The 20,333-nt window shown below is 38.6% G+C and overlaps 2 protein-coding genes across 2 annotated transcripts in view; one reads left to right on the plus strand and one right to left on the minus strand.

The window, feature by feature from the left end:
* The window catches only part of flw (protein phosphatase 1 catalytic subunit flapwing), a 34,257-nt gene extending 14,269 nt beyond the window's left edge, over nt 1-19,988 (plus strand). Inside the window, exons 3-6 of the mRNA XM_089263101.1 lie at nt 16,937-17,284; nt 18,200-18,543; nt 18,613-18,747; nt 18,818-19,988. Of these exons, the coding sequence (XP_089119227.1) occupies nt 16,937-17,284; nt 18,200-18,543; nt 18,613-18,747; nt 18,818-18,931 (941 nt within the window). The 3' untranslated portion in view covers nt 18,932-19,988. The remainder of the gene's footprint in view (nt 1-16,936; nt 17,285-18,199; nt 18,544-18,612; nt 18,748-18,817) is intronic.
* LOC149090717 (uncharacterized) overlaps nt 1-20,333 on the minus strand; it is an 86,350-nt gene that overhangs the window by 31,980 nt on the left and 34,037 nt on the right. The window lies entirely within an intron of this gene.

Genomic DNA, 20,333 nt, shown 5'->3' on the forward strand with positions numbered 1-20,333 from the left:
AGTAGATGTTGTTGTTGTTGTGGTTGTTGTTGTTGCGGCTCGTGACACGGTTTTTAAGCGACATTGGCTGCGGTCTTTAAGGTGTTAGGTTCACAGTGAAGTGCCACAAGTCCTCTAATCCAAGGCTGAGACCTGGTTTAGCTCTAATGCAGCCCAATGAGCGATACAAAAAACAAAACCAAAAAAAAAAAAAAACAGCAATTATAAAACAAAGGCAACAACAACAACAACATTCAAGGCAACTTGTAAATAAATAAAATCGAAAATTACGTCAATGAGCAAACGGGATGGAACGTCTAGTGGGCCAGACGCAATGGGACGCAAAGTCCATGGCAGCGTGGACTCCTGTCCTGACTAGGAGAACAGGGGGACAGACGACAAGCTCTCTAGCGTTATTATTAATTAACAAATAGGCCATGCAAATATTTAAACAACTGCACCCCAAACCTTCTAAAGGGGTTGCGGAAAGCCAGCTGAAAGAACGAAATGACGAAAGAAAAGATGCGAATGAGTAGACGAGAAACTGTTGTCGAGCAGGCGAGTGGGCCAACTGCTTTATAATTAATGAAATGAAATGCGTAAGATAAAAAAGAATCGCCACGAAAAAATATTGTTTTCTGATTGTAATAAAAACACAAGAGAAAACTGTGCTAAAACTGTTATACGCTGCTGTTTAAATTGTAAATTTTGGCAAGTTTAAATTTACCTAGAAAAATTACAACAGTGCAAGGGAATGGAATTCGAAAACAAATTTATCCATGTCGGCTGTGGAATTACTTCTGGCTATTTCAATTTCATTTTCCCATTCTTTTGTACTACAAATATGCCTGAGTCTTGACAACATTTTTTGATACCCATTAAATAGGTTGAAAATGACATTTCGGGGTATATTGGTTTGGTGTAAACAGTAACAGTTTGGAGGAGGCGTGGCCGTCCTGTTTATATAATAATAGTTCATCCCATTTTCTTATTATCGATAATTATCGATAACATTATCTCGTTCCTTGGGCACATCTGCTGTGTTTTTTCCCTATGCTGCATTGTACGCTCAGAAATTTTTGTTAAGAGCACAATTAATTCCCGCTATAGAGTCGAATTTAGACTTGGTTTGGGTATTTCCAAGTCGTGCACGCTCAACTTAAGCACTCTCAACTGTTCTTGTCGAATATTTGCGGCAGAAACAATGGCGCAGAATTCCACTTTAAGATCTTAAGTAAAACTGTTTTGCTTAGCAAATAAAACTTACCTAGTAATTTATGTAATATAGCAACACAATTCTATGAAATATGGCGAGCTTGCATTCACATTTTTTGTTCCGCAGCTATAAGAATATTTGTTTTGTATACCCATTGAAAATGGAATATCGGGCTATAATGGTTTTGTTAACAAGTATGTAAGAAGCAGGTCTTGGCGTTACAGCCTCCATAAAGTATCTACATATACATATATGCTTGAACGCGTTGATCTCAGAATCTTTTAGAGTTAGAGACTTGAAATTTTTGTATAGGTCACGTGAATCGAGCTAGTTTCAAAAAACCCATAACTATTTCCGTTTTAGTGTTATTGTCAGCAATTATAAAACTAGAGTTCGCTTTTGTAGCTAGAGTCTCCAAATGAAATATATAGATTTTTGTGTATATTAGACAATTTCGTGTTTTCATGTGATCTCGTAGTCGAGCAGACTCGACTGAGGCTCTCTTACTTGTTATTATAATGAATTCTTTCGGAATGCAGTTAAGTTCTGTGAAGCTTAAGGAATTTAACTACAAATGATAGAAACTTGTTTAGTTTCTATGTAGGATATTCGGCAGTCTGGAAATGTTATCTGGAAGAGATATGGCAACGCTCCATAATTGACTCATCTTTTAATTGAATATTTGTTTATCAATTTTTATTGTATTTGGGCATTCATAAACGAAATCAAAATAAAACAACACAAATGTGAATCAATTCGCTTCGGCCAGTCGCGTTCTCATTCCGATTCTCACTTGCCTGAATGTGTCAATATAGAGCGGTAGATAAACGATATATGCGAAAGATGACAAATGGCTTGGATGACAACGAGTGGAACGGATCGCCAAAAGGCAAAAACCTAGAACCCATCAGCAGACGAATCATTATGCTCGCTGGCTAGCTGCCGTTGGCCTCGTCAGTATGGGGAATGGAATATAATTTTGTATATTTTTAATAAAATTTGATTTTCTTTAAGGTCGTTGCGTTGTGCTTGTTTCAATGATTGGCGATAAGATAAGTGAGAAGCGTTGAATAAGCTAAAAACATGCCAAAAACGAATGCTCGAAAAAACCATTCGGCTATTTGAATGCTCGAGCTAGTCGAGCTAGTCGAGCAGTTGAATGCTTGAATATGAATCAGCATGCGACTTGGCAAAGCTGGCGTCGATCCAAAGAGGTGCTAGCCATGTGGAGTGTGAATATAGGGTAGCTGGTAGTTGTGTGTGTGTCCGTGTGTGTGTTTGCTAGCTGCCAAATTGTGGCTGAGTGGGAGAGAGCCATTCGCAAAAGCTTCCGTGTCGTCGTTGCGCTTCCTCCTCCTCAAAAAAAACTAAATAAAATAAAAAAAAATAATAATAATAAAAAATGTGAATAACAATGGCTACAGCAACAACAACAACAACAGTAACAAGAACAGCAGCAAAGCTACGACAAGCCGCTAATTAAGCAAAGACCCCCAAGTAAATAAATTGGAATTTGCACTCTGAGCGCGACAGATGGAACAACAGCTAGAGATGTACATATATATATATATATATAGTGTATATCCATATACTAGATGTGGATTGATCAATAAATGCTGTATATATCTATATATATATATATATATATATATATATATATATATATATATATATATATATATATATATATATATATATACATACTTATAGCATATAGCTGCAGCTATATAGAGGGCGTTAAGCATTCGCTGAGTGCAAATCGATCGCTGGGCAGGCGGATAATGACAATACGCAAAGGCGGCTTATGGCAGCTGCCTCAGGGGTGCTTGCAATTTGTGTGGTGTGTATGTGTGTGTGTGTGGCGAGTTGGGATTTGTGACGTGCAGGGCGGCCATTTTTGCTCTCTGTGTTCGTTTTTTTTTTTTTTTTTGTGCTCACAAATGGCATTTGTATTATTAGCTACTGCTTGTGGCGCTTGCTAAAGTAGTTTTTGCTTTTCTTTTCCTTTTTTTTTGTCGATTTTTTGCATTTGCCTTCGGCTTTAAGTTCTCTCTGTTTTTTTATTTTTTTTTTCTGGTTTTTTGTTTCTCTTCATTTTGCCATTTTTCATTTTGCCAGTTGGGAATTAACAAGAAAACCTAAAGGAAAAACAGCAGCAGCCAAAACAACAGCAACAACAACAACAACAACAACAAGGAACGACTAGTGCTAAAAATAAATGTTTATTTTATAAGATTTAGCGTTGTTGTTGTTGCTGCTGTTGTTGTTGTTGCACGCGCTGCCTTCAAGACTGTCATTGTTTTCTAGCGAGAGCAGAGCGAAGCGACGCAGGCAGCAGGCATAAGAAAGAGGGCGTGGCAGGGCAAATGTTGGCAGTAGCATATAGTTAGGAAAGAGCCGAAAAGGAAGCGAGTGGGGGAAAAAGACAGACAGAAATTGTGCGAGAAGGAAAGAGAGGAAGAACTGCACTCGACCTAGGCAGTGAAATTTTAAATCAGTATAACTATGCAGCATGAATATACATGAATAATGATATGGACGACATGAGAGATGATAAGCAAATGTGGCTACGGGAAAGTAAAAGCGATGAGCAAAAGGATTAAAGTTAAAAAAATTAAATAAATCATCTGTGGTTGTATGAGCTATAGCGATCTATGCTGTATCGATTTTTTATTATTTATCCAATTGGAATATTTTTTTTTTTTCACAAATAAACATCTCATTGCCTAAAACTAAATTTGCTTTATTGTCATGGCAACAACGTGTAATTAGAGCATAGAGCATACAATTTTTCGTATGCGCATAATCTCGTGCCTAGGCAACATAATTGAGATTAGCATTAACAGAGTTCAAGGGGAAGCTGAAGTGAAGCCTAAAGAGCCATTAGAGAATATACATTGAGATAATTTAAGTTCACTTAATATATTAAAATGTATTGTAAATGGTAAATGGCAAGAGAAGCAGAGATCAATTACTAGATAATTTATAATTAGATGGTGTGAATATACATATGTAGGAGAATATATAGATATATATAAGCAAAGGGAAATTTGTAAAAATGTTAAATACATATATCATAGAGTGTCTATATTATTATTATTATTATATATATGTATATACATATTATATATATTTATATACTAATTATATATATTTATATACTTATGTATACTGTCGATTATTGATCGATATTATTATCGATCGCCGTACAGCTCTAGTGTTTATGAAAGTACTCATAAGTAAAGCTAAACTATCCAATACACTAAGTAGATCACTTATTTGGTCTTTGAGCTATGCACTAAATGATATCAGCAATCAATGATAAAAATTATTGATCGATACAATTTATGCTGTTATCGATCTTGCTCTCGTCCAAACAGTTCAGCTCCTTTAGTAAGTGGATATTGTATATTTCTAGTTTTCGTTGAAACATTCACTTCATTTTCTTCAAGTTACTATTTTTTCCCCCCCGTAATGGTAATGCCTATAGTTACAGAACTACATACTCTATGATGATCTACGATCTGTCTGTTACAGTTCGGTTGCGCTCTACATGACACCAATATATATATATATATATATATATATATATATATAGATATATTGAATATATTTGGTTTGTTTAAGATCTCTTTCACAAAGCTCTGGCTCTTTGATCTACAGCAATCTGTTATATTCCAATAGCATTTATGTCAATTGACAAGTTCAAAGTTTGGGCAATTCGCATGACCTTATCAGCGGATATCAGATTGAGATCTGTTCGAAAACAACTTTATAGGCAATCAGGTGAAATTGTATTTGCTTCCATGTTGTCAGACGTGCGTGTTGTAGTTGTTGTTGCTGTTTGTTGTTGCTGTCGGGTGCTTGTAGCAGCAACATTATTTATTTATTTCTTGCCGCTGTTTGTTTCTGATTTGTTTGTTTGCGTTGCTTTTCCACGTCGCCGTCGTCGTCGTCGTCGCTGTAGTTGCGCTGCTTGCCAAGGCAGAAATTGATTTTTATAAATAGCGCGCATACGCAACGTGGCACGCACTGAAGTAGAAAGCACATTGGCTGTCTCTCTGCTTGCCAGCGCATGTGTCTCTGTGTGTTTGCCTTCGTTTACTTTCGCCTGTCAACAGATTCGACTGCGCGGGTAGGCGAATACTGCGGCGCGCTTTCCTGTAATTGGGAGGGTAGCAGTAGTAGTAGCAACAACAACAACAGCAACAGTAGTAACGACAGCAACAGCAGCTGCTGCCACAATAGATCGCATCGACGGCTGCAACACAATTTAGCCATGGATGGGAATTTTGCCATCGAAATGGCGAACGCCAGCAGGAATCAGCGACTCGGAATTGCTTTGATTCGCTTTGTTATTCTGTTTGCCAAGCAATCGCTAACCAATCGCTGCAGATGCAATGTATGCTCGAAACTCTTTGCATAATCAAACAATTTCAGTGCCAGTCTGCCAGTGTGTGTGTGTGTGTGTGTGTGCGTGTGTGTGTGCGTGCGCTACACTTAACATGTGGCCCTCTTATGAAATGCTCGCTAACAAATCTAAGAGCAGCACGAAAGAAAAAGCTCTAACAGCAAATACCCTAAGAAAGATGAAATAATTTGAATTTGAGTCAGTCTGTGCTTTAAGCGAAATAAAGCTGAGCAGGATTTAGTTGTTTTTATTGATGTTCTGATTCGCATACCTACTTGCCTGCATGTAAAATCAAATGCAAGCAATTATTTATATGGCAAACAGTGCGTATGCGCAATAAATGGGCATAGTCTAGAACAGCAGAATTATATTTCAATGCAGTCAATTGGATGGAGAATCGTATGCTGCTTGCTTAATCAAGAATGCTTAGATGCGAAGGCAATATTTGTGGCCTGCATCACGCAAATATGAGAGCAATCTCTGATTGCCCTGAATTTCGATTTAATAGAGCTCTCATTCATTTCACTCAAGCAAGTGAACATCGAACGGGGGGAGAACGTCTTATATAGGCAAAGCCAATTCAAGCTCAGCTCTTGCGCATGCAGGAGACGCTGGATAATCTCTCTGCTCAGATCAAGGAGCGTGAAGAGCAGCTAAAGAACTTAGAAAACGTGTTGGAGCAATAGAGCTGATAACTCAAAAAATATATATAAACTTGATTAAAATACGAGTGCTATTTCTTTTATTTATTAAATTACTTCTTAAATGGCTTATATTATTTATATTATTTTTAATATTTATGTGTTTTATTTAGCCGTATTTTTCCACATATTATTTAAATGTTTTCAGCATTTGTTTTTGGCTATTTTTGGCGAAAATCTGTCGATTTAATTGCCTGTGCTTAGTCGACGTAGACAAGTGCCTAGACTTGGCCCTAACCGCAATGGGCTTTAATTAATCAGACAGTCTTGTTGGTCGATTGATTGATTGAAGAATTGCGTGAAATTTGCTCAAACAAGCTTATTTAAGCAAATCAATTGCGTGCGATTAGTTTGACGAACAGCAGCATCATTATTTCAATTGAAATGAGTTTCAAACAAATCTCAAAAATTCCCAACTTTGGAATCACAAAATGCCCCATTTGGCATATTCCTTGTTGTGGCAGTGTATTAATTGAATTGTGTTGCCAGGCCAGCGAGCAGCAAAACATTCGCCTGGCGTTTGTTTGGATTTCATTTTTGGCTCGAATTTTGTTGTTGTTTTCGTTGTTGTTGTTGTTGTTGTTGCTTTAATTCGATTTTATAGACAATTTGGTTTATAATTGAATTTAGCTTCGTTTTCACTTTGGCTTTTGCTCAATGTTAATTGCACAATGTTTATTTTATGGCTCCATTAAGCATTTCCAATGAAGCAAACACACAGATACACACACACACACACACACACACACATATAGACATGTGTGTGTATAGTTAAATAAGAAGATATTGCGCATACGCCGCGTGCAATTGCATTGAGCAATTTCTTGCCACTCGGCACAATTGCAGCAACTAACACCAGCCCCCCCCCCCCCCCCCTTTACCCCCTGCCCCCGCCCCGCCCACTCGTTGCACTCATGTGCCTGTCATGTAAATGCCGTTATAATCAGCGCTAATGTGCTTAAATGAGGGCTGGGCCATTGGGCATTGGGCGTGGTGGTACAGTCGCCGTTGTGGTGGTGCTGTGCTGCCGTCACGTGTCCAAGTGGCGATTTTTAAGCAAATTTCGAACGCCTACAAGCAGCGCCACGGCGCTGGTGTGCCCTCTGCCCGGCTCAGCGTAGCCTTCCGCTCAACTGGGTCAATGGAAAACGGAAGCATTTACAAATATGTTTTCGCCCACGTGGCGATTTCGTTGCCGTTGCCGTTGCCACTGCCCCTGCCCCTGCCCCTGCTGCTGCCCCTGCTGCTGCCTCTTGGTTGCAAACATTTTGGGCAATTTTCCGTGGCATTCCGTGGCAGCGAATGGGAACAACAATGATGATGCTTCACAGCCCGGATTCGGTGTTGCATGACACGCCTTTGGGGCATGCGAAGTAGTAGATGCAAAAGCAAACAAATCAAACGAATTCGATTCTCGTTGAACTTTTATGGCATTCCACTGGGCTTATTAGAAACTTAACCGATTCGCTAGCTAACTGGCTGGCTAACTGAAATGCTGTAGATATGAAAATGAGCGTTACGAAACATTTAACGGTTAACCGATTTGCTTCATTGGACGCACTTGAAAGCCAAGTTTACAGCATTTTGTTTGTTGCTCAGGTTTTTTTTTTTTTTTATAACTGAATCGGGTTCTTCGCAAAAAAAACTTTGCCAATTTCGCTGCCATTTCATTGATTTAGTTTCAAAAAGTTTTGGCGTCTTTGCCCAACCGATTTACCTGCTCTCTGCCCCGCCTCGCCGTCCTGCAGTGGTGCTGACTTCAGGCACAGCCGCCTGCCAAGTGGGTCAATGCAAAACGGAAGCATTTTCGAGCAAGTGAAATATGCATTGCCTAGTTTCGGGCAACGACAAGAATTTAAAATGGAATTTTCTTGCACTTCTTGTCCTTAATCAACGTGCGCTGGCCTGACCTAGCCTGGCCTGGCCTGGCCTGGCCCACAGGCGTTTCGGCTCTAGCCTTGTGGTTGATGGCTGCAGCTGCTATTGTTGTTGCTTGAGCTCTGGCTGTGGTGGCTCTGGCTGTGGCTGTGGCTGTGGCTGTGTGGTTGTTATCTTTGCTTCATTCGGCGCAATTTCAACTTAAGCACGCAATGGCCCGCCGGCGGGCAGGGCGTGGCAATTAATGACAATAGTGGCATGCAAATTGTTGCCTCGGCAAAGGAATAGAAGCAGAAGCAGCAACAGCAACAACATTTCGACATTGAACCCTGTAATCAAACACTCTAATTGCCAGCAGGCGGCGACGGCTTATCGATTGACCAAACGAAGGTCAAAGCGACTTCGATCGTGAAGGAGAAGCGGGAAGTGGAAAGTGGAGCAGGGAGCGTGGAGCTGGGGCGCTGTCCCAAAGTGGACAATGTGGGTCAATGTGGTTGTGGCTGATTGAACGCACTTTCACACTCACTCACACACACACACACACGCACACAGTGTGCGTGTGTTTGCTTTACATGCTGGCCAAAATGTTAATTAAATTTGTAGCCAAGCGTTTGCATATTGCTTGATGGCAAAGTTTCTGCCAACTGCGCAGTTCTTGAGGCATCGGTCAACAGATTCGATTTGAAATTAAAATAGAAACCCAATTGACCCTTGGCTAAGTGTGTGTGTGTGTGTATTAAGTGCTCCACTTGCCTGGCTAAATGCAAACTTTGAGAACGTCGCTCAACTTTAGTTAGTGATAATTATTTTCCTGGCAATTGAGTTGCTTTGGCGCTTCAGCTCACCTTTCGTCCTCGGTCATCCCTCTCTCGCTCTCTCTCTCTCCCTTCGTCAGCTTTGCTGAAGTGCATTAAGTTTAACCGCTGCCAAGTGGTTTTCTACAGTCTAATGCAAAATATGCTGTTGGTAGTTGTTCGAGCCAGAGCTCAACTAATGCACTTTGTAATGCTTTTGTGTGGATTCATTTGCCGAACGAAGTTCACTTGGCTTTGTGCATAGTCCAGCAGCTGGCAGCACGCACTTAAGGACTCTCAACTAGAAGACCACATAAGGGGATTACGTTTACTGAAGTTTTTAGTAATCACATCAATATATATACACATATTAAATATATACAGATTTAGGAGCAATCAGAAATTGATTATAATTCTGATTCTCAATAATGAATAAGGAAAGGCGGACTAATAAAAATAAAAATCATAATATTTACTTTAACAAAAATTAGATTAATCAATGTAGAACAATGCAATCGGGCGGGCCGAACTGACTGCATTCTACACGTTCACGGTCTAGAAGCATTTGGCTCAAACCAAACTATTTACATGGAATTTTTCGAAAGAAACTCAGCAGTGAATGAGATTACGAAATTTGTGGAATGTATAAATTGATATATTTAGAAATATAGTGAAATCTGCAATTGGCGTACGGACGTTATAGGTAGTCGCTAAACCCGGGTTATACTGTATATATCAATCAAAATAAACCTTAGAATACTCATTTATGAAGTAAAAGAGTCTATTATCTTGCTATCCGTCCGTCTATACGTATGATAAACCATAGCACAGCTATACCAGCTACAGGCTTGAAGTCTTACATATGTATATGCCCGATAAATACAAAAAAAAAAAAAAAAAAACTTAAAAAAACAATAAGAAACATTTTACCCTGAATTACCCTGATAATAAAAAAAAAAATAAAAAAAAAAGAAATAAAAAAAAATATATATAAAAAAATAAATAAATAAAAATATAAAAAAATATAAAAAATTAAAAAAAAAATAAAAAATAAAAAAAAATAATAAAAAATAAAAAAAAAAAATAATAAAAATAATAATAAAAAAAAAAATAATAATAATAAAAATAATAATAACAATAAAAAAAGAAAAATAAAAAAAAATAATATGAAATGAACTTCAATAAAAAAAAAAATAATAATAAAAATAATAACAATAAAAAATAATAATAATAAAATTAATATTAAAATACTAATAATAAAAAATAATGGTAAAAAAAAATAATAATAATAAAAAATAATGGTAAAAAAAAATAATAATAAAAATAATTATAATAGAAGTATAACTTAAATAAAATAAATAAAACAAAAAAATATAGTATAGTAGGTCAATAAAATAAAAAAAAATTTAATAAATAAAAAAATTAATAAATAATATATTAAATAAATAAAAGTATAAACTGAATACAAAAATAGATAATCGTACGAAGGTGTGACAATATACACATTGCGCAATACGAATATACTCCGTACAGTTTGCAAGCGAGTATCAAAATAGTGTGCAACAATTAGGCAGCGAGCGTGTTTGCACAGCCTCTGCTGGCTGGCTGAGCTGCGTCTTGTTTGCTGCTATCAACTGTTTGCGCCTCGTTTGCATAGAGCGGAAATGCTCAGCTTTAAGTTTGCATCCTTAGCGCCGTCCTGCCTTATCTCAGCGTTCATTTGAAAAGGCTTTTCACTTAATTTGCTTTTGCTTTTGCAGCGTTACGCTGCATGACGTTACAACTGCTAAAGGCTTGTCGCTACAACCGGCCCTCGTGCCCCACCTTTCATTTCGGCGGCCACGCCTCTTGTACGTTGCGTCCTGTTTTGCCGTGCCTTAAATGGCTTTTACATTTCTGCGCTGGCCTCACGGAAGCTGGCTTTGAAGTTTGCCCAGGCGATGTTTAACTTCTGCCAGCTCTGCCTGCTCCAGTTAAGCCGACTTTTAGTTTTTTTTTTTCGCCCCCTCCCCCCGCCACAAGCCGAGCCGTACCCCCTGCATGGGCCGCTCTGTCTGTGGCTCTGCATCTGTCTGTCTCTGGCTTGAAGAGTTGTCGAGTAATCGGGTCATGAAATGGCAGGCACATTTTTCATTAAGTGAAAAGTGCGAGGCATCTCTACTCATCTTATTTACAATAGCCTGTCAGAAGGGCTTTCATCTCGAGCAAGAAAAAAAGAAAAACAGACATAGAAATAGAAAGAAAACCCCATCAGAAACACACTCACACTCATACGCACACTCACACGCACACGCACGCCCACACTCACAATATAAAACGAAACAATTTTTGCATATCTAAAACTACTCGACAAACTAACTATGGCTGTGAGAGGTTTTGGGAAGAAGAGTATTAGCAAAGTCTTTAGGCAATACATATTTAGGGATGTGTTTGTATAGACTAGACACAAGAGTATATGTATTTATATAAATTTATTTGTCTTCTATAGATATCTGTATATATACCCTGCACTCTTTGAAAACTGTATTTTAGGTCATAAGGGTCTTTGGGGAAACTCTATGCAACGGGGCTAAAGGAGGTGTGGCAGACCGAATAAAGTGTATATATTCATGATCAGGACGACAAGCTGCGTCCCTAAAGCCCTGTTGTCCTCATGTTTCAATCATTTCATTTCAATTCCTTATTATCGATAAAAGTCGATAGCTTGCATACGTGCTTAAACGTAGTCTACGTAGCTGACGTAAAGGCTGAGGACTTCAGATCTTTTTCCCATTGAAACGAAAGCATGGATTTGGTATAATAAGGATTTTCAATAACCTCTTGAATACATCCATCATATTTTCATATCATCTATTTTAAGGACATCTATTACTCAAGAGTAAATTGAAAGACACCGGATCAGGATATCAGCTGGTCAAGTATTCTCGCCTAGAGCTCTCTCACTACCAACTGACTTGTGACTTTGGCACTCCATTAGATATACAAATCTATATCTATGGGCAAAACCTTTCATATAGCCCAATTAGCGTGTGGCGAATTCGGATTGGCCTGCCTCTGTTTCTGCTCTCTTTCGCTCATCACTTCATCCAGCTAAACGGCTCTGTGCTGCATAATTTGAAGCGTTGCGAATTAGTTGAGCTATCATCAGCTGCATCAGCGCGCTAGTCTCGTCCAGGCTGCAGGACGTGGCACGTGTAATATCTTTTACATTTTTAATTTGCGTTTGGGAGGGGATGTGCATGGGCCGGGGGCTGGGCACAATGTTAATCATGATGAACCAGTTAGACACACACTGAGACAGAGGGAAATGAGCTGGAGCTGGGGCGATGACTGACTGCGTGCGTGTGTGGATGGATGTGGGTGGGCGTGGCACGTGCTCTGCATCGTCATCTCTCATGTAAAATGCATGAAAAACAAACACGCGCGTCTTTTTTGCCTTACGCATAACAGTTCTTCCTCTTATATAGTATATATACATTATGTTTTTTGTATTTTGTTTTCATTTTTATGTGAGCCTAAGCCCAGCACCGCACCGCACCCTACGCCCCTCTATCTTGTGTGCCATATGTCTGTCTTATGTTGACAACTGTCTATTCAGCTCGTTGGCCTACGGGGAGGCGATGGGACGTTGCGGGGACTCTGCTGCTGGTTTGTTGCACTGCGCAAATTTGCATAGAGAAGCGAATGAAAAATATCTCTCTCTCTTTCTCTTTCTCTTTTAATTTTTTGCTACTTATCTGATTTTCTTGGACTTTTTGTGCTATGCTTCTTCTCAACTTCATCCTTCTTCCTTTTTCTTTTCGGTTTCTCCATTTTTTTTGTTTTCCTTATTCTCCATCGCCTTTTCTTTCTATTTTTCCTTTTCCTTCTCATTCTCCTTTTCCTGTCCTTCTGATTTTCTAACTCCTTCCTCTCTTTCTCGTTCTTCTTCTTCGTTTTACCTTCTCATTCTCCTTGTATTTGTCCTGTCCTTCTTCTTCTTATTTTTACTGTCTCATTCTCCTTCCCCTGGGCTTAACCCCGTTTTCTTTTTCTCCTTCTCTCATTTCTCCTTATCTTTGCCCTCTTCTTTTTGTTTTTTCTTCCTACTCACTTAATTTTCTCTTTCAGCATCTCTTTCTCACTATTCCCCTCTATCTCTAATTGATCTATGAGTAACAGTAGGTTTCCCCATAAATATAACAGTATATATAACAGTATAACACAATTTAAGTAATTTGTATTAAGTAAAATGAATAAAAAGAATGGTTAGCAGAGTAATAGCCCACTCTATTAATCCTCACACTATAGCACAGCATAAATAGTTTAGTATTTCATTCCGAAGAAGTCACGGTATAAGATTTTGTGACTTTATGCAAACAGAAACGCACACACGCACAGCTGGCAAAGACAAAAGTGGAGACAAAGTGGAGCAGCTGTTGCATAATTTATGCGAGATGCTAACCTACTCGACAGACACTCGATAGTCCTCCAGCTCCCAGATTTGGCGTCGAATTATGCAGCACCCAAAAGTATACAGCAGCTGTTCGGCGCTATGCTGCCCGGACGGACAGGCAGACGGATGAGTAGACACTGGCAGGAGTCGGACAGCCAAGCGAATCTCATGTGCTGGCAGAATGAAACCTTTGCTGTGTGCATAATTTAGTGCTTAGCTTAACTCGGAATGTGTTGCAGCAACAGCAACAGCAACAGCAACAGCAACAGCCACAGCAACAGCCACAGCAACAAGGACAACAAACATCCACTGCCAGATTGAGTAATTCAGCGGGTGTGTAGAATAAAGTAGTTTAAGAGCTGACACTTCAGACACCCGGAAATAATAATAAAGAAAACAAACGCAACGAGAATGCAGATGAGGACGAGGGCTTGGGCATGCAAATGAAAAAAAGGCTGAAGTGTTTCACAGAGATTAAAATGCAATCGAGCAGACAACAAACCGGAAGTGTTTATAGCACAAATCCTCTGGGAATATGTAAATACAATTCGAGTTTCTTTGAAGGTGTTGAACAGCAATAAGAAGAAGAAATTCCGACAAGTGTGCCGAATCTATTTAGCACGTGCTAAAGGAAAAGGCTCCAAAAATCTGTTATCCATTTGATATAAACTGTTATACAGATGTTGCCCTAGATATGAAAGGTGCAAAAAGTTAGTTATATACATAAATAGATGGATATATGGATAGATTAAATCTTCAGTTGGTGCAGAATTGAATCATTGTGCAAAGTTCTAAGTAGGATATAATGCAAAACTGTTAGGAATTGAAGGAACAAAACTGTTATACGTCCATCTTTACATTTGTAATTTCTAATTACACATCATTTAGAGTTTATACAAATAATATTTCTCGAGCAGAACTAAATAAAACTGTAATAACCTCGAAACACAAAACTGTTATACACACAAGACCGAAATAGCATTTGGTATATAGTGTTTTAGAACGTAAAGCTTAATTGCTTAGGTACTTATAATTTCTGAATAAAAACACTTTGGGTAATTTGAGGAAAACTTGAAAAACAAAAACAACGAGTAACTGTTATACCCATCAGTTTATCTCTTTGTTCGTTGTTGAGAGTGGAGAATCACTGCAGATTAGTTGGAGTGCCATCTAGGCATAATCCATTTAAAACTAGAGCAAATGGCAGGAAATTCAAGTGCCGGGCGGAGAGAGGGAGCAGACAGAGAGAGGGAGCAAAGGAAAATCATGAAAGGGTCACTCGAGAGGAAAATGGCTGCTAAGTACATTGCCTTACAAATTTAAACTTGCAAAGTAATTAAGTTAAAATTTTACTATAAATGGAAAGCCGAAACAGAGTATTCATTAATGAAATTACAAATATTTCGGAAATGCCATAGTATAGCTAAGATAGGGGCTGGCCATTCGCCCACACGTCCATTCGCTGGAGACCTTTGCCCTTTGCGTCGCTTCCACATTGATTAATTATAAAGAATCACAGCTGCTGCAATTGCAAATGCAAATATTTTGTTGGAGCTGGCAGCTAGAAAGACGACTATAAATAGAGGAAAATCCTGCTGCTCCCTCGTTGACCATTGGCTCAGCATTCGACTAACCCAGGAGTCCGGTGATGGGTGTGAGATGTGGGCGTGGGGTGGGGCGGGTGGCGGGTGGTGTAAACGAAGGAGCTGTGCACAGCTGCAGTTGAAAAGTTCAGGCAGCTGCACTTCGGGCCAAAACGTTTTGGCTGGCTCTTTCCCTCTCTGTGTGCTAAGCCTGCTCTCTCTAGTAGCTGAAGAGGCTAAGTGGACTTGCTAACTGAATTGGTAGCAGAGTGGCGGATATTATATAATATACTGTAACTTTAAGATATGTATACTATGTAAATGAAGTAGAATAAAACGGACTCCAATAGATTAGGGATCAGGTATTAGCTCCATAGAACGAACCAATCAGATAAATAGGTACATTCAATTCAGTAGTATTTGATCTTAACCAGCTATATAGTATATAGTTTATATAGTTTATGCTTATATTTTAATTTTATTATTTTAGGCTTATGGGAAATTCTTCAAGTTAAGATACAATATAAGAAACTCATATGTATTAGAGATTATTTAATGTCAGTTCAGAAAGTTTGGCTATTCTGAATGTTCAGTTAGGTATATAGCTGTTCCATTGCTGGAACTTTCGTTCGCTCATCTGTAATTTTTCTCTATTCCAAGAAATCCGTGATGATTCCGTAGACAAAGTCGCGTCATAGTAGGAACAGCTAAGCTTACAAGCTAATTTTTTTGAAATATTGGATCTGCTGGGTATTACTTCAAGGGCATTTAATTATATATTCATGAAAAATCGTTTACCTATACAAGTTTTTATATGCTTCAAATCAGACAGCATTATTAATGGATAGTGGATAAATTTTCATTATTGACTTGCATTTCCATATTATGCGCTTTCTGTTTACACAAAATTTCATTTCACAAATAAAGCTTTTGGTATTAAGAGTATTTAATATTCGGCTAGCACTTTCTGTTTTTTTTTTTCGAATCTAGTTTTTTTTGCGAGTTTCTGTATGCAAATTTAATTAATTTTTTTTTGTGTAGTCTTCCTGCAGTAGCACAATGTGTGTATGGAACTGTGTGTGTGCTTCTGTGTGTGTGCTTCTGTGTGTGTGTGCGTGTGTGTGTGTGGGTGTGACCTACTTGCATTTGCAGCGCAGGGATGTGCTGACGTTTCCCTTGGCTATGCAAAAAATGAATTTCAAAGCAAATATGACAGCGAATGGAGAATTATGTTCATCGTGTGTGTGTGTGTGAGTGGGCATGTGACACGCCCACTTGTTGTGCCTTACTAATACATGATGCAAGAGAGTTTGTTTTTCTTTCGACTGCTTGCAGCGCATAAAAAATGTTATTGAAGCTACAGCAAATGCAGCTGACACACACACACACACACACACATACACACACACGTGTCGTCTGCTGGCTTTGCGCTTTTTCTCTGCATGTGTTTGTGTTGAAGGTCGTTCGCTGGCACGCCCCCTGCCAGCGAGGCCGGGTGTCCACGCATTCATACATGCATCAGAAGTCGCACGCTTTGCGCCCATGCAACATTTGTTTGTTTCCTTTTCCTTTTGCTTTTCTTTAATTTTATTTATTTTATTTTTTTTTTGCTTTTGTGCTTGACAACCAACAACAATAAAAGCAAGAACAACAGCAAAAAGCAAAAAGTCTTAGCTATTTTCCACCATTTCCCTTGCGCTTGACAACGAAACTAGCCCCCAAGCCCCCGCCCACACAGGCTAAGCAACAAAATGGGCGTCGATAAATTAGTCGTACGCCATGTTCGAGGCAATTGTTTGTTGTACCTACCCTGTGCTCGAGTCTCTTGCATATGTAGAGCGTAATTGTCTCTTCATCTCGATATATATATATACATGTCTTTAGCCATCTGTGCGTATATATATGGTATTTGGACTAAAACGATCTTTGGTATTTTTAGTGCGCAGCTGCCGCACCGGCAAACAGGTGCAGATGACGGAGGCGGAGGTGCGCGGCTTGTGTCTGAAGTCGCGCGAGATATTCCTGCAGCAGCCCATACTGCTGGAACTGGAGGCGCCACTGATCATCTGCGGCGACATACACGGCCAGTACACAGACCTGTTGCGGCTGTTCGAGTACGGCGGCTTTCCACCGACGGCCAACTATCTGTTCCTCGGCGACTATGTGGACCGGGGCAAGCAGTCACTGGAGACGATCTGTTTGCTCCTGGCCTACAAGATCAAGTATCCCGAGAATTTCTTCTTGTTGCGCGGCAATCACGAGTGCGCCAGTATTAATAGAATTTACGGTAAGTGTGTGTGTATTGCTGCTTGGGATGTGGATTGCGTGTACCATCATGTACCATCCACATTGAGAGTATATTAAGTTTGACTTGTGGATTGCAAGAGTATTATGGGGGCAAGAGTGGGTGGCGAGTGTAGCAAACCTTTTGGTAGAGGAACACAATTGAGTGAATTTTAATATGATTGTGGAACATATGTGGATTGTAAGTGTATATATTTTGATCAATGCACTTAAATTCGTTTGATAGATTGTAATTGTGCTGTGTGTGTATTGTATGATCGAGGAACACCTGTGGATTGTAAGTGTAGAAAATTCATTTGATAGCGGTACAGACATATTTTCAATGTGGATTGTAATTCGATTTTAGGACATGTGTTAATGTAGGGGGAGACAAGTTTTTGATCGAAGAAAAATTCCTTTGAGTGTGGAACATACAATGTGGATTGCAATATGATTGTAGAACATATGTGGATTGTAAGATAGACAACTTTTCTATAAAAGGCATATGCATTAGATAGAACTGCAATTAATCTTTGAGCTATGTGGATCTTAGCACAGTTGTGAGCCACATGTGGACTGTAAGTGGAACCTATATGAACTGCTAATGTAATAAATCACGAATCCATTAATTATGGGAAAAGAAACTAATTTATCAGATAGTGGAGCGCATGTTACCAATGTAGTAAAATCTGAATCCATGGATTGTGGATTATAAGTAGATTGTGGAGAAAAAATAAAATATGTGGTCTATTAATGAATATGAGGCCAGTGAGAAATAACTGTATATTATTTAGATGTGTAGGGTTTTTGTATATTGTATATGTAGTGCTTTATGCTAGGAATTTGCCCAGCGATGCTCTTATAATCCATGACTAGGTCCTCTGTGTATGCTATTTGTAATACTTGTGTCTCTCGCCAGGCTTTTACGACGAGTGCAAGCGTCGCTATAATGTCAAACTATGGAAGACCTTCACAGACTGTTTCAACTGTCTGCCGGTGGCCGCAATCATCGACGAGAAGATCTTTTGCTGCCACGGCGGCCTCAGTCCCGACCTGCAGGGCATGGAGCAGATTCGTCGCCTGATGCGACCCACAGATGTGCCCGACACTGGGCTGCTGTGCGATCTGCTCTGGAGCGATCCCGACAAGGATGTCCAGGGCTGGGGCGAGAATGATCGTGGCGTTAGCTTCACCTTCGGCGTTGATGTGGTATCAAAATTCTTGAATCGACACGAGCTGGACTTGATATGTCGTGCGCATCAGGTGAGACTGCGAAACTCCAATGAATTTCTATTAAAATTCGAAATCTAAATCTCCTTGCATTGTTCTTAGGTCGTTGAGGATGGCTACGAGTTCTTTGCGCGACGTCAGCTGGTCACACTGTTCTCGGCGCCCAACTACTGCGGCGAATTCGACAATGCTGGCGGCATGATGACCGTGGACGATACGCTCATGTGCTCATTCCAGGTAAGATCCGTACAAAACTTGAGGGTTGAGCGTGCTCAGCGAGTGTGCTTCATGTCCATTTCCATTGCAGATATTGAAGCCATCCGAGAAGAAGGCCAAGTACTTGTACAGCGGCATGAACTCGTCCCGGCCAACAACACCGCAGCGCAGCGCCCCAATGTTGGCGACCAACAAGAAGAAATAATATATCCATCCGCTTCCATTTCCTTAAAACCTCAACAAACAGCAGCAGCAGCAAAAACAATTAACAACAAATAAACGAATAACTTTTATATAGTATATATACGTACATAAATATGTCAAAATATAACGTGTGCAAACTAGTTGAAAGATTAAACAAAAAAACAAACACAAAAAAGCAAAAAAAAAAAAAAAAAGCACACACACACAAATCCAAGTACAGAAAGAAAAAGTAAAACTAAAACAAAATTCAAATAAAATCGCAGCGAACAAAAAGAGTTGCAGATAAATAACGCTAAAACGTGTTAACGGGTTAATAAAAAAAATTACAAAAATAAATAAAAAAATATATATATAAATATATATAGTTATATGTATATGAGTATACTGTATATGTAACTGATAACGTTATCATTAACTGTATACAACTTCTATATTATTTATTTACATTACATGTACATACATGTTGCTATATGCATATTGATTACACTACACAACAAAACAAAACAAAACACTGAACGACAATGAACAGATAAACACTTAAGTTCTTGCATTTGTTTATAAAGTAAAGCTCTTGTCTCTGTCCTCTCAATTGGCTTGTGGCTAACACATTGTTGAGATATTGGTCAAGATCACGTCCAACTTCAATCAATCCAAATACTTAGCCCAGCCCCCGCCCCCGCCCCGCCCCGCCTTGTTCCGGCATCATTTCAACACACGATTTAGAGCAACAAGAGTACAGCGATTTAAGCAATGAATTTATATAGACATATTAATGTAAACTATATACGATATCTACTTATATATACCGCAACCAAAATACATAACAAATGCAAACAATTCTATTAACTAGTTTTTCCCATACAAATTAAAAAAAAAAAAGAAAATGGAAAAGCTATAAAAAAACCCCACTTTAGAGCAGCAAATAAATGTAGTTCTATTATATTTAATTTTCAACTTATGTGTGCGCCGTCTAAAGCTAAAAAAAAAAAAATAAATTGTTTATAAACTAAGTGCGCATTACGATTTGTCTAACAAATAAAAAACATATATATAAAAAATGAGAATAAAAATTTACAACTTAAACGTAAGGCAGTTAAACTATGTGTATTTTTTTTTTTAATATTTATTATTTACCTGCTTTCAAATGTATTTTATTTAATTTTTTTTTCGTTTAACTAATTTATTGCCACTTTTAATTGTATTTTAAAGAGAAAAACAAACTAAAATTAAAATGTAAAATGCGAAGAGCAGAAGTAAAAGTTTTTTTTAGAAAGTGACGAGTTATAAATAATTGAAGTAAGTGTATATGTGTATGTATATATATGTATATACATTTATATATATATATATATACATATGTATGTGTACTAAAAATAGTTTTAAACAACTGTTAATGAATGGAA

Source organism: Drosophila navojoa, chromosome X (assembly GCF_054131105.1).
Source record: "Drosophila navojoa isolate 15081-1374.11 chromosome X, UAZ_NAV_1.0, whole genome shotgun sequence".
Lineage (NCBI taxonomy): Eukaryota > Metazoa > Arthropoda > Insecta > Diptera > Drosophilidae > Drosophila > Drosophila navojoa.